The following is a 14,897-nucleotide window of genomic DNA, read 5'->3' on the forward strand; positions in this document are numbered from 1 at the left end:
TTAGCCACATGGTTTGGAGTGATTGTATGTTTATTTTGGCAAAATTTAGGTGAACTTGGATTTTTTGTTTGTCAGAAAACCAATCTAGCACCCTACCCCATAGCCCAGACATGTGAAGATTGTTGTCTTGTCCTTTTGTCAATTTTGGAGGTTCTTGGTGATGTCACTGTGGTGTTCCATTTTCTCCGCTTGTTGATAATGGCCTTCATGGTGTTCCACGGTACATCTAATGTTTTTGTACCCCTCTCCTGTGTGATACCTTTCAACAATGAGATTCCATACATTGCAAACTCTTTGTGGATCATGGCTTCAGCAGTCAGATGAAACCAAGATGTTGTCAAGAAAATCCTACTGAAATCTTTATTTGGGGAATCAGAATCAATTAATTGATGGCAGGTGTATATTTCTATTTGATTTTTACTTGAATTGTGTTGGCTGGAATATGACATATGACATAATCTAACGATTTAATTTTGGTTTAATTTTTACATAATAAAAAACTTGAAATTTTAACAGGGGTGAAGACTTTTTATATAATAACCTTTTTACATAAGTACTGTAACAAGAGTATTTATAGGTTGTTACTTTCCACCTCTAATGACAAAAAAACATTATATTTGCAGTGTTGAAAATATTGTCCATGCTTCAACATTCAAACAAAAGAATCTCTGTCAGCTAGAATTAAAGAAGTTCTCGACACTTGGCTACTCGATTTGCTGGAGGACCTAGATGCATCGTCTCTGTTGTGTGATGTTCGACCTTTCTTCTGTGCCTTGTATATCTTAGGAGCCATGTATTTTCTTGAAGCATAAACATCTGTCTTTCTACAAGAAAAGATAGGGAAAAAATGAGTGAGCAACTCTGTATCTCAACAAAATGTACACTTGAAAAACCATGAACTGTATTACTTTTATCATTTATCTAACACTAAAAAGACTGATTGTCTTTATTGTTTAACCTTTCACAAAAATTCACAAAAATACTCTGCTCTCGTGGATATCAAACAATTGCAAGCACAGCACAGGTTTATAGAAAAATATCTTTGTTAAATATAGCTTTGCAACAATTATTGGCACCCCTATGAATTCATATGAGAAAAATATATTTGAAAAATATATTTGTATATTCCCTTTAAAAATTAAAATAAAAATTTATATTTTACATTTTTTTAGTACACCTGGGTGACTAGGAACAGGAAATTGTTCAACAATGAATTCTTGTTTCACATGGATATAAATATGAGGTAATACATAGGCCAAATTCCCTTGGTCATTTGTAATAATGGGTAAGGCGAAGGAATATAGCTGTGATGTGCGGCAAAAGGTTGTTGAGCTTGAGCATGGGAAGTGACTATAAGAAAATAGCACAAGCATTGAAAATGCCCATTTCCACCATCAGGGCAATAATTAAGAAGTTCCAGTCAACTGGAAATGTTATGAATCAACCTGGAATTGGATGTTTGTCTATATTGTCTCAACGCACTGTGAAGAGGATGGCTCAAGTGGCCAAAAAATCTCCAAGCATCACAGCTGGAGAATTGCAGAAGTAAGTTGTGTCTTAGGGTCAGAAAGTCTCCAAAACTACAATCTGAAGTCACCTACAAGTTGTTTGGAAGAGTTTCAAGAAAAAAGCCTCTACTCTCTTCAAGAAACAATCTCAAGCGTCTTCAGTTTGCCAGACACTACTGGAACTTCAAATGGCACCGGGTTCTATGGTCAGGTGAAACCAAAATAGAGATTTTTGGCAATAAACACCAGAGGTGGTTTTGGTGCACACAGAGGTAGCCATATGGAAAAGTATCTCATGCCCACAGTTAAATATAGTGGTGGCTCTTTAATGTTTTGGGGCTGTTTTTCTGCCAGAGGACCTGGACAATTTGTTAGGATACATGGCATCATGGACTCTATCAAATATAAACATATATTAAATGAAAACCTGACTGCCTCTGTCAGAAAGCTTAAAATGGGTCATGGCTGGATCTTCCAGCAGCACAGTGATCAAAATCAACACAAAAATGGTTTACTGTCCACAAAATCAAGGTCCTGCCATGGCCATCCCAGTCCTCTGATTTGAAACCCATAGAAAACCTGTGGGGTGAACTGAAGAGGAGAGTCCACCAGTGTGGACCTCGAAATTTGAAGGATCTGGAGAGACTCTGTATGGAGGAATGGTCTCAGATCCCTTGCCATGTATTCTCCAACCACATCAGGCATTATAGGAGAAGACTCAGAGCTGTTATCTTGGCCAAGGGAGGTATCAAAAAGTACTGACTAGGGTATTGACTAAGGTGCCAATAATTGTTGCACACCTATATTTAACAAAGATTTTTTTTTTTTTTTTTGATGAACCTGTGTTTTGTTTGCAATTGTTTGATATCCATGAGAGCAGAGTATTTTTCGCTCATATTTACCAAGCGTGCCAATATTAGTGGAGGGCACTGTGTGTGTGCGTATATATATATATATATATATATATATATATATATATATATATATATATATATATATATATATATATATATATATATATATATATATATAAAATTTCTTTAAGATGTAATAAGTTTTTAAAAATTTAATTGTGTAAAAAATCCACTTAGTCTTGGATTCAGAATGCACTCGAGGTTTATAAATGTTGAAAATAAATGAGATTCTTATGAAGGCCTAAACCTTTACTCTGTATACTTTATTTGTAGGGATTTCATTAGAATTTTTTTTAATATAGTTACACTACTTCCAGTTCATCCCAAAGGTGTTGAGGTGGGGTTGAGGTCAGGGTTCTGTGCAGGACACTCAAATTCTTCCACTTCAACCTTTGTAAACAACAAAGCTCCCTTTGTACACAGGGACATTGTCATGCTGGAACAGGTTTGGGCCTCTTAGTTCCAGTCAAATGAAAGTTTAATGCTACAGCATACAAAGACATTCTATTCTATGTGTGTTTCCACCTTTCTGGCAAAGATGCACATATGGATGTTATGGTTAAGTGTCCACATCTTATAGTGTGTATGACCCAAAGTCGAATGCTTAGTCCCTGAGTTGTTAAGCGATCTTCAGTGTAGCAAGTAAAATAACCTGTGTACTGGCTACTCTCAGTGACTAGCAAGGACCTGCTTGTAAAGCTGGTTTTGCAGGTTAAGATGAGTTTAACACTGGACTGTTATTGTCATACTGTAGATGCACATCTGATATTTTATAGTAACACAGGATGTAACTAGAAAAATTATGAAATAATGTATGTAAATTTTACCTATTTGCTGTGAGGACGCTGTAGAGAGTCACAGCATACAGAACAGAGCCCAGGATTATGCAAGGACTGCCTACCAAACCAAAGAATACTGGAAGACCTATGTAATACCTGTAGAGAAGCAAGTAAAATTATTACTTGGAGTAATATCATTAATTAGAAACAAAAGAGTCTGATACAAAAAAAAATAAATTCACCTAATTCTTTACTGTTGAAATTGTTTTAAAATGGCCTAATATTAAAACAGAGGTGAATACCTTAGGAGGCGTGCATCATGCATGCGTGTAAATACTACTGTGCCCAGTCTGCTTGTGTATAAGCAATAAGCAGCAAGGCAAGTCACACCTTGGGGAGAAAATACAGCATCATGATAGGCATTAAAAAAACATATTGAGAAATTATTTTGATATTATGACTTTCATACCTCCAGCAAAATGAAGAACAGTTCCTAGTATTAATATTTTGTACTTGGATTTCTCCCGTCCACCAATATATGTGCAGTCCATCCCAATAAAGCTAAATATGGCGGCGAAAAGTCCCAGAAACATCCCAACAATTAACAAAGCCCGCACGGCCTGTATTGGTCCTGTTCATAAGAAAGGGGGGGGGGGGGGGGGGTGTTTACACTGGTCCCACCTAATTGAGTTAAGTGTTTGAATCATGATCCTTTTTTCCCTTACATGTGTGTATTGTACAGCATTTTTGTATGACAGAAGTCTCTTATATAATGATAAATCCATTATCTATTATTATTATATTTATGCCACTGAATGTTTTTCCTTTATCAATAAATAGCTGAATTATGGACAGACTTGTGGAAGGTCATTAAAGAGTTCACTGAAAAAGGTTTTTAAAAAATCAAATAAACCTGGGGAATGTGAATATAAACTGAAATTCATTTGGTTGCTGATCAGTCTTGTCTTCAGTACTTGAAATGCAGCTGTTTACTCATCTAGTTAAGGACATTTATTTTTTCCAGGAGATGAAGGAATTGAGTTGCTTTAATAGGATGTGCTGTTCTACTACAAGCTGACGTACTATCTAATGAGAAATTTCAATGTGCAGAAGTATAAAACCAAAACAATGAAAACATTATTTAATTACTTTTTTGACTGTAATGTATAAAGTACCATGCAACATGTAGGAAAATGGTTTTTACCTGATTCCTGTTTGTGATATTTTATAAAAGGAATTGTAAGAATGATTGAGTCAGGTTTTTTATATATATTTAAAAATATTACTCTTACTATTACTAAAATGATTAATATTAATATTGCCATGTGGATAGAAAAAAAACTTTCTTTGCTGGGTATCACTGCCTTTCTTAGCCAAAACACATTATTAAGAAAAATTATCACTCACTTCTGCATTATCTCAATTACATGTTAGTTTTACATTGATGTGGCTCATATGGCCCATAAACTTGACTTACCCTGTTCTGTCCTAGATGCAGGCCTCACAACCCACATGGTGTCATAATCCCTGCAGTTGGCCACATTGCTGGAATCTATATAGCATTCTCTCCAAAGGGTGGACCAGTACCATGCAGCCTTAATGATCCAGGAGCCTCCTTGTCCACCTATGTAGCTAATTCTCCAATAGTCCATTCCCACCGTGCAGGACACTAAAAACCAACCAATAGTGGATATCAAGAAGCCAAACACTTGTATAAGCATTTTCTTCATTGTAATATCTTCTTCTTTATTCTGATCCTTGTAGCAATATTATGTGAATGCTTAAATGATGTCTTGTACTGTGGAGAATAACAGGTTTAAACCTGAGAAGATACAGCTTGTGGGTGTGTGTATGTGTGTTTACTAAACTCGTCTAAGGAAAGAAAAAGTATGAGTGCAGCATGAGGTTTGTTGTCATGATAATCACAAGGCATATTTACTGTAAATTCTAAGGAGCATCCATCCAACATAAAATGAGGGTAGTCTTACAATTGTCCTTCTCCTCTGAAATATGATGAAGCCAGTAATGAGAGACACACATTACTCCTGTGCTAAAAGTGCAGTGCCTAAATAAAAATAATCAATATTAAAGATATTAATGTATTTTTATTTTTGTTTATTTTCAGTAAGATATTAACAGGAATACACCCTGGATGGGATGCCATAACCGAGCAGCATGCACATACATTTCACACACTTATTCATACTTAAGTAAAATTCAGTGTAGCCAATCCACATAGCATTGTTTTTGGGAGTTGAGAGGAAACCAGAGGACCCAGAAGGAATGCATGCAGACCTGAGGAAAACATGTGTGTCATGTCTATGCCGGAATCTGTGTCAAACTCCATATCCCAGAATGCACAACGAACTACAAACGTGGACTCCTTGGACTACAATACCCACACATCATGCTCAATGTCCACATACTTTTGGCCATATCGTTTATGTAGCGAGGTACCAACTTTTCCTGATGGGAAATGTATCATAAAGCTTTGGTGTAGGGTAATACAATTGCTTGAAGAATGCATGATGTTCATATAGCAAATACTTTAGATAGATAGTCTGGCCTTCTGTAAGATAAGAGAAAACACTATATTGACTATGTTTAGTAACAATAATAGCAAATACCAGTTTAGATTTCCTGAAGGGACTAGATGACCAAAAAAAAACAAAGGAACATTCCAAACAAGATACAATGTTTGCATAGAATTTAGTCCTATGCTGTTCCTAGAAGACTCTACACTCAGTTTTCTTCTCCAGGCACCTGTATTCAAAGGAATAGATTCTGAACAGATCATATTTTGAAATAACATTTAACAGATAGTCAAAGAACAGCTTAGATATTCTTCTATACAGATATTCTTCTATTACCACATATTCTTCTATTACCACCTTGTTTAAACAGCTGATCATGAAAATACTGTATGTTCAGAGTCTTTTGCTTTAAAATTCATGTTAGTATCCAGTACCGTTTGCAGCGAAAGTTCCACATCATTTAGGCATGCTCTCTGTCTGTTCTCTCTGTTCCTGCTCCCTCTCTCTCTCTCTTTCTCTCTCTCTCTCTCTCTCTTTGTCTCTCTCTCTCTCTCTCTGATAGTCTGTACATCTTCTTATCTGAGAACCCAGAAGTCCCTGTCCCTGTTCTGACACAATAAGCTCTCTGTTCCTAGTTAAGTCAAGCAATGATCTAACTCCTCCTCCTTTTCTGTATATATACTCTGATAATTTCAGCATTAAACTAAGAAGGTTTCACTGAACTCTGTGTCTGTGTGACTTCTTCCTGAGCTCAGTACTGAGAAGGTAACAGCAGCATGGGTCCAAGAATTTAATTCTGAAGCCGGTATCAGCGAAATCCTAACAGTGTCCTGGTGTCAGGAGCTGGGACATCTGGTGTAATCTTTTATTTTCTGCCGCCATGTAGATGTCCTTGTATTCTTGAAATGTGGGTTAAAAATATCCCATCGATTTTCCCATAGTGCACAGTGTTTTCCGTGAATGCAGGCATCGTAGAGACTCTGTTACTACATGATTCAACATAGTAAAACCTGATACATTTTATTAATTGGACAGTAAGACTGTGAAATAACTGTGAAATAAACCATGGGTGGAAGTGGTTAGTCGAGAATTATGCCAAATCAATGGATATATGATCCATGGGAAGGGTGTATTTATGCAATCTTTTGTAGATAATCTGGCAGGATGGCTAGAGGGTCAACCCCAATTCCGCGATTATATGCTTTCAATTTACTAGGTCGAGATTTAATGTTTAAACTGAAGTGTTCACAAACAATGCATAACGGACCGTTTACACTGCTCACTCCATCTAACCTCTGTTTCTCTTCTGTTTGTCATGTTGTTGATGACAAGCATGTGCCTTGGATCCATCTTCCTCAGGGTTTTATTGACTTTTCTCCTGTGTTCTCACCCAAGATTATGGGTGGGGGGATCAGGTGCAATGATAGTCATACTGACTCCATATTGCTCCTGGGGGATTTCAGTGCTCATGTTCAATGTTGAAATGATGAATTTACAAATATAAAAATAAAAGGAATTACCTCCCAGATATAAATCCAAGTGGTAAGATGTTATAAGACTTCTGATGAAAGCCATAGATTGTCAATAACAAGCACTGTGTTTGAACACATGGTTTTTTATAAGTGTACTTGATACTTGGCAAAGCATCTTCAGCCAAAGGTCAGTGATCAATTTTGTGATTGTACATACTGACTTGAGACCATATGATTTGGACACTTGGGAAAAGAGAGGGGCAGAGGGGCCCAAAATTGGCTAAAACTGAAACAAGTTAGCCATGTGTGCAACAGTCCAAGAACCACTGAAACACATAACCAGTAAAAACAATCAGTAATATGTAGCGATAGAGAGAGAGAGAGAGAGAGAGAGAGAGAGAGACAGAATACAGATCCTGTTTTGTAAACAACTTTGCATAAAATTCAGTTGTCCAAGTCACTGACTGATTGAATTTTTTTTTTTTTTTTTACTTTTTTTATTCATAAATATCCAATGTGTATGTTTAGTGTACACATTTAAGGCTTAGCAAATGTAGGAAAAGGAATATTGAAAGGTGGATTCAGTTATATATCAAATCTTGCAGAGCAAATAAACATTCTAAATTAAACAAAAAAGCAAATACAGTGTATGTGCATTTCCCTGAAATTAGTTTGCTTAAGCTATCTGTACAGCAAATATATTAGTTTTCCTGTTATACTGTCTGAGAATTTGAAAACAAACCTAAATTACAATAGTAAGGCAAGTGAAGCTGTTTAAATGTCAGACCGTTCTATTTTAAATAAAGTGTTATGAATGGACTTAATGGGTAGCTTTTCCAAGTAAGGCCAGATATCTTCGGTTGCTGATCATTAACTAGAGTAAGCATATTGTCAGACTCACTGTTGCTAAAGTTGGAAAATGACCCTGGATCATTTCCTTCGATTGACATTGACATCCAAATTTAAACATATTGTGTTGCCTTGAAAACTCATAACCTTTTTTAAAATAATTTTTTAACCTTTATTGTTTAATTATACATCATTATTTTTAAAATGTGCCATCAAATTGCATATTGCAATCGCAAACTGACATTATGGAGATTTGTGCAAATCATATAATTAATAGTCTAATATATGTTGTTATACATGCATAATGTATAACACATTATCATTAAATGCATTTCAGTTGTTTATATTTTTATATACTGAACTTGAAATAAGTATCAATTACTGACACACTATATTTGGTGTACAATATATTGGTTAAAAATATAAATATATAAACTTTTCATTTTTGTATTAAAATTGTTAGATGTGGTAATAAATATATACAATATCACATGGTTAGGGAAAAATATATTTTTCTTTGGGTGAATAAATCTCCAATAACTTATGAAAAGAAAGTTTTGTAACTTTTGTTTATTTTCACAATGTATGCCAATGACTCCAAACTGGCACTGTAGAATGCATATTTAAGTTACTTTATGGAGCTTAAGAAAAGTTAATAAAAAAAACAGATGGAAAATGAATGAACTGAATAAATCAGCGCAGAGTTTAAGGTCTACTGGTCATGGGTTTTTGAAGAAAGCAGTTCACAAATCATTCACAGGCCAGACAAGCTTGAGAGACTTTTTGATTTGTTATACAGATGTTGGCACTCTGACAGTGTGGTGTTGTTTTAGGTTCTACTCATACCAAAAGAATATGATGACGGCTTTGTTGGATGTTTAGATTTTATTGCAAATAACACCATATACAGTATCATTAGGAAAAAACAAAATTTCATCAATAATTCTTTAATTCATTAATTCATTAATAATAAAATGCAACACTATAGTAGTACTGTGCTAAATTGTTCCGCGCACAGTGAAGTATGGCTTTTACACGTGCACATGATTTCACATAGTTTCAATTATGTTGAGAGCATGGCTTTACCTGCATAATTGGTTAAATTGCATCCTCTGTCATAACAAAGCTACCACCAGCTGTGTTGTTGGACCTTCTGGTACTTGTAAGAATGAAAAATCATAAATTTGGACTCTTCATTCTATAAGACTTTCTTGCCCCTGGTTGTCTTCTCAGTTTGTTTTGTTTTTATCTCTTTGTTTTATGTTTATTCTAATGATGTAAAGGTTTGTCATACTTTGATAGTCTGCTAAAATACTAAACCTAAAATTACAGTTACTTAATAACTCATGACAAATGCTTAATCTTCTACTAAGTAATAATTAAGTTTGATGAATAGTTGACCAAATATAATAATTACTGATAATTGGTTAGTTATTAAGAACATAACATATTATTAAAATAGCGCCTTTCATGTAAAGTGTTACTACAATTTTAAATGTAAAATAAAATGACATTAATAATGTAATAACAATGGAAACAACTGTGGGGTACAACTTGAAGATGAAGAGAAAAAAACAACAATAAACTATAAACAGGAAAATCACAACTGCACTCTTTGTCAGACCAACATGACCTTCTACTCAAAGGCTTCCCAAAAGAATTTTACTCAACAGCCACAGAAGCCACTTCTGGCAGGATATTTGACAATGCAAACTGATGAATCTGAAATTACAGCAAAGCAGGAAGTACATGTTTTCTATAAAAGCTCCTCAGCTGTGGAATTAAGGGATCACTTCAAAATACTCTTGTAGTCTTTAAAGTGTTTTAGCTAGTTTCTTCAGATAACTGTGCAGGTTCATGGACAAGGAATAAGTCTGGGCTTAAATCTGTGATGCAGCTCCATAGATAAGTAGAGTACATTCTGCGAATTTAACCTATGCTTTGCAAAAATTAATAAATATTACCAGCAGTAAATTACTAAGCAGTTTATTTTTTTTAAAGCATTTTGTTTTCAATATCTTGAAAGCCTGCCTTAAATATTCCAAATAATAACTTACCTTTAAAGTAACTATTTTTTAATATCAATATCTATAAATCATATAATGCATGGTTTCCCATAGATTTGACTCTATAGTAGAGACCCAGTAGTATATAAATTGAGGTTTAGAAAATTCTAGGGAGAAAACAGAATGTTTGAACATTTAATATTTGATATTTGAACTCTTGTAACTTGTAAACATGTCAAATATCCAAGCTATTTTATTTATTTATTTATTTTTACCACGTATGTTGTTGTAATTTATTCATGTTTATAATGTAATGTTATAAATTTCTTTGCTGTATTCTATTGTGATACCTATTAGGATGATGTGACATTGAAGAATGTTTTCTATTGGATAGCAAAAACCTAAAGTGGGTTTTGAGGATAATGTCCCATAACCTGTTTTCCTGTTATATTACATCAACTATCCACCAGAATGATTGTGACAATGGAAATGTGGCTGTTTTTCTTTCTTTTGTGTATCATACATAGGCATTTTTATCAAAATTTTTTGAGGTGCTACTGTATTCTGTCGGAGGCCTTCTGGAATTGGTTGAATGGTTTTGTGCCTTCTCAGGATTAGAAACATAAGTGGATGCACTATAGACATATCGTTTCCTGTCAGCATTACTTGAGCTGTGGAAGAAAGCAACACTTTAGCAAACCTTGAGGATTATTTAGAAATTAAAACTAATAACTAATATAACTAATAATAACTAGTAATATAACTAATAAATAGAACAAATAAATATAACTAAGAATAAGTATAACGGATATGAATATTATATTGCTATCAATTTAGTAAAGCTGTTATTATTCACAGAGCCTTTTTGTAGTCATCATACAATCCCTTCTGAAATTATTGGAACAGCAAGGCCAATTCTGTTTTTCCTATACACTGAAAACATTTGGTTTTGAGATCAAAAGGTGAGGTGATAGAATTTCAGCTTTCATCATTGGGGCAGTAGTGGCTTAGCGGTTAAATTTCTGGGTAACTGATTGGAAGGTTGGGGGTTCAAGCCCCAGCACTGCCAAGCTGCCACTATTGGGCCCTTGGACAAGGCCCTTAACCCTCTCTGCTCCAGGGGTGCCATATCATGGTTGACCCTGCACTCTGACCCCAGCTTCCTGACAGGCTGGGGTATGAGAAGAAAACAATTTCAGTGTGCTCTACTGTATATGTGCCCAATAAAGACTCATAATTTCCTGAAATTAACATTTAGTTAAACAACATTTTTTCAAGAGATCAAAAATATTGGAACATGTAACTTATTGGTTTCTTGTTGCCCAGGTGAATGTTCTGTATTGAATATTTAAACAATGAATAACTCTGAATGTCTACTCTTGGTTTTAGCCCTTGGTTTTGCCTGTGAAGACTGCATTTGTTGTTTACATTTACTTTTATGGCATTTGGCAGATGTGTTGAGTGTTAAGGGCCTTGCTCATGGGCCCAGCAGTGGCAGCTTGGCTGTGCTGGGATTTTAACTCACGACTGTCTGATCAGAAGTCCAATGTCCTAACCACTGAGCCAGAACTTCCCTGGATAATGAGACATTATCCTCAAAACACAGATTAGGTTTTTGCTATCCAATAGAAAACATTCTCAAATGTCACATAATTCTGGTAGGCATCACAATCGAATACAGCAATGAAATTTATAATATTACATTATAAACATTAATAAATTACATGTTTGTTAAAAAGGATAAACCAACATGAAGCCAACAGAGAGTTGTCTATGTGAGAAAATCAAGCGATTTTAAAACTGAGAAAAGAGGGAAATCTATCTGAGGCATTGCACACATATTGCGTATAGCCAATACAATAATTTGGAATGTCCTGAAAAAGAGAGAAACCACTGGTGTACTAACAACCAGATATTGAACAGGACAGCCAAGGAAAACAACTGCAGTTGATGACAGTATCTTTGCAAAAGCTGTGAAATAAACCTCAAAAATCAACAGACAGTGACATCACCAACAGCCTTCTGTCACGTAATGGAGGTTTAGGACGGAAAAAACAGGCAATGGGTCAGCCGATCTACAAACAGGCATGAATAGGGCAAGGCTAGAATCAGAATCGAAAACTGAGAAACAAGGTCAAAAACATGAAACAAAACGAGAAACCAGGAACAACTGTTTCGTAAGGAGAATACATTCAGTACTATGTGCAAAGAGACACGAGGGGTTTAAATGACAAACGTAATCAGAGGTGAAACACAGGACAGCTGAAACCAATGGTGACACACATTCAGAAAACAACCAATGAAAGAACACGGGAGGAGACAGAACATAATCATAACAAAAGCATGTGTCCAACGTAAACAAAGTCAATGTCATTGAAGACCGAAAAGCATGCGTTCGCTAAGGGCTTGCGCACCTGGCTTGTGCACGAGGATGCGGTTCGGTTTTCCAAGCACACTGCAATACTGCAGCACTGAGTCAAGGGGAAATCGTGATAGAATACCCCCCCCCCCCCCCCCCAAAGGGCTCTCCTCCCGGAGCACCAGAATACACTCCCCTCCCCTGAAGGTCCTGGTGCTTTGGGCAAAATGTCTTTAGGTGAACCAGGAGACTGAGCGGCGTCCTCAGCGGAGCAGGAAGGCAGTGCAACGTCTTCAGTGGCATGGGAAAATGGAGCGACATCCATATAGACCCTTGGCGTAGTGGCATCCTCAGCTGTATAGGGATGCTGAGCGTCATGCAGAGAGTCTGAGTGTCGTTTTCCATCGACTTTGCAGGCTGAACTTGGATTGCTGTGTCAACAGACTAAGGCGTGAGCAGAATGTTGTTTGTTGTGTCAGCAGACTTGGCATGAGCAGAACTTGGTTGTCCGGGTCAGCAGACTCGGGAGTGAGCAGAACTTGGTTGTCCATGTCAGCAGACCCAAGCATGAGCATAACTTGGTTATCCGTGTCAACAGACATGGGCATGAGCAGAAATTGATTATCCATGTCAGCAGACTCTGGCATGAGCAGAACTTGGTTGTTCATGTCAGCAGACTCAGGCATGAGCAGAACTTGGTTGTCCATGTCAGTAGACTCGGGCGTGAGCAGAACTGGGCTGTCCGAGTCAGCAGATTCGGGCATGAGTAAACTTGGGTGTCCGTGTCAGCAGACTTGAGCGTGAGCATAACTTGGTTGTCCGTGTCAACAGACACGGGCGCGGGCAGAACATGGTTATCCATGTCAGCCGACTCGGGCGTGAGCAGAACTTGGTTGGTCGTGACGTCATTTTCAGGCATGAGGAAATCTTGGTTGTTCGTGTCAACAGACTCTGGCAGGAGCATAACTTGGTTGGTCGTGACGTCGACTTCAGGCGTGAGCAGAACCTGGTTGGTCGGGACGTTGGTTTCAGGCATGAGGAGAACTTGGTTGGTCGTGACGTCGGTTTTAGGCGTGAGCAGAGCCTGGTTGGTTGTGACGTGGGTTACAGTCTGGAACTTGGTGTGGAAGGTCACATCGTTGATCTCAGACTGGAACTTGGCGTGGAAGGTCACATCGTCGATCTCAGACTGGAACTGGGGGTGGGAGGTCACCTCGTCGACCTCAGACAGGAACGTGTCTTGGGAGGCCGTCTCTTTGACCTCGGACATGAACTTGGCTTGGGAGGTCTTCTCTTCGACCTCCAACAGGAATTTGGCTTGAGTGGTCATCTCTTTGACCTGGGACAGGAACTTGGCTTGAGAGGCCATCTCTTTGACCTCTGACAGGAACTTGGCTTGAGAGGTCGTCTCTTCCACCTTGTACAGGAACTAAAACATATGAACTCATCGGTCAAACATGGTGGAGGTCGTGGCATGGCTTGGGCTTGCATAGCTGCTTCTGGAACAGGCCTACTAATCTTCATTGATGATGTGGCTCATGATGGTAGCAGCAATTTGAATTCAGAAGTCTACAGAAACTTTTTTTCAGGCAATTTACAGAGAAATGCATCAAATCTAATAGGGAGGAACTTTATCATCCAGCAAGACAATGACCCAAAACACACTGCCAACACAACAAAGGAGGGAAAGATGGAAGGTTTTAGACTGGCCAAGTCAGTCACCAGCACTAGCTTAATCCAATTAAGCAGCATTTAATCTCCTGAAGAGGACAATGAAGGGAGAAAACCCCCCACCCCACAAACAAGGAATATGCAACCAAATATTAAGTGTTGTCTATATTAACTTACTTTAAGACTGTTCCAATACTTTTGCTCACCTAAGAATTGGGTGGTCTGCCACCAAAGGTGCCATGTTCTAAGTTGTTTAACACATTTAGATGTAAATATCAGGAAATGAAAGCTAAAATTCTGATTGATCGTCGCATATTCATCTTTCGATCTCAAAACCAAATGTGTTCAGTGTATAGCAGAAAAAAAGCATTGGCCTTGCCGTTCCAATACCTTCAGAGAGGACTGTAACTTAAACACATGTAATCTTTTTCTCAACTGTAATGGCAATTTTTTTAATTTATTTATAGGTCATATATAAAATCTGATAAATCATCATTTGCAATAAGAATGCTTAAGATATTGTAATATTCTGTCTGCTGAGTTCATTTGAAAACAGATAACAGATGATAGATGATAAAACAGATGATTAAGATATTGTTGTTTCAGAGGTAATACTGTGAACCAAAAGATATATGAGTTGCTTTGTGTGCAACAAAAATATGTTTACAGGAACAGTTAGCCTGCCAAATTTATGATTGTCATATGTAATACACACAAAAAAGCGACACTGGTTTGTTTCCTCCATATTACCTTTTGCTGAAGCCATCAAACAGTGATGAAAAGAACACAATCCCTCCCAGAATGC

The 14,897-nt window shown here is 36.9% G+C and overlaps 1 protein-coding gene across 2 annotated transcripts in view; it reads right to left on the bottom strand.

The window, feature by feature from the left end:
- Nucleotides 1-115: 115 nt before the first annotated feature.
- The window catches only part of LOC128608540 (claudin-10), a 30,070-nt gene continuing 15,288 nt past the window's right edge, over nt 116-14,897 (bottom strand). The window contains exons 1-5 of one of the 2 annotated variants that reach the window (XM_053626330.1): nt 4,679-6,083; nt 3,671-3,832; nt 3,504-3,591; nt 3,250-3,357; nt 116-824 (exon numbers count right to left, since the gene is read on the bottom strand). In XM_053626330.1, the coding sequence (XP_053482305.1) occupies nt 653-824; nt 3,250-3,357; nt 3,504-3,591; nt 3,671-3,832; nt 4,679-4,931 (783 nt within the window). In that variant the 5' untranslated portion in view covers nt 4,932-6,083 and the 3' untranslated portion in view covers nt 116-652. Of the gene's footprint in view, nt 825-3,249; nt 3,358-3,503; nt 3,592-3,670; nt 3,833-4,678; nt 6,084-14,897 lie in introns of those variants that run through there. The other variant, XM_053626331.1, reaches the window with a different exon arrangement.

Source organism: Ictalurus furcatus, chromosome 6 (genome assembly GCF_023375685.1).
Source record: "Ictalurus furcatus strain D&B chromosome 6, Billie_1.0, whole genome shotgun sequence".
Lineage (NCBI taxonomy): Eukaryota > Metazoa > Chordata > Actinopteri > Siluriformes > Ictaluridae > Ictalurus > Ictalurus furcatus.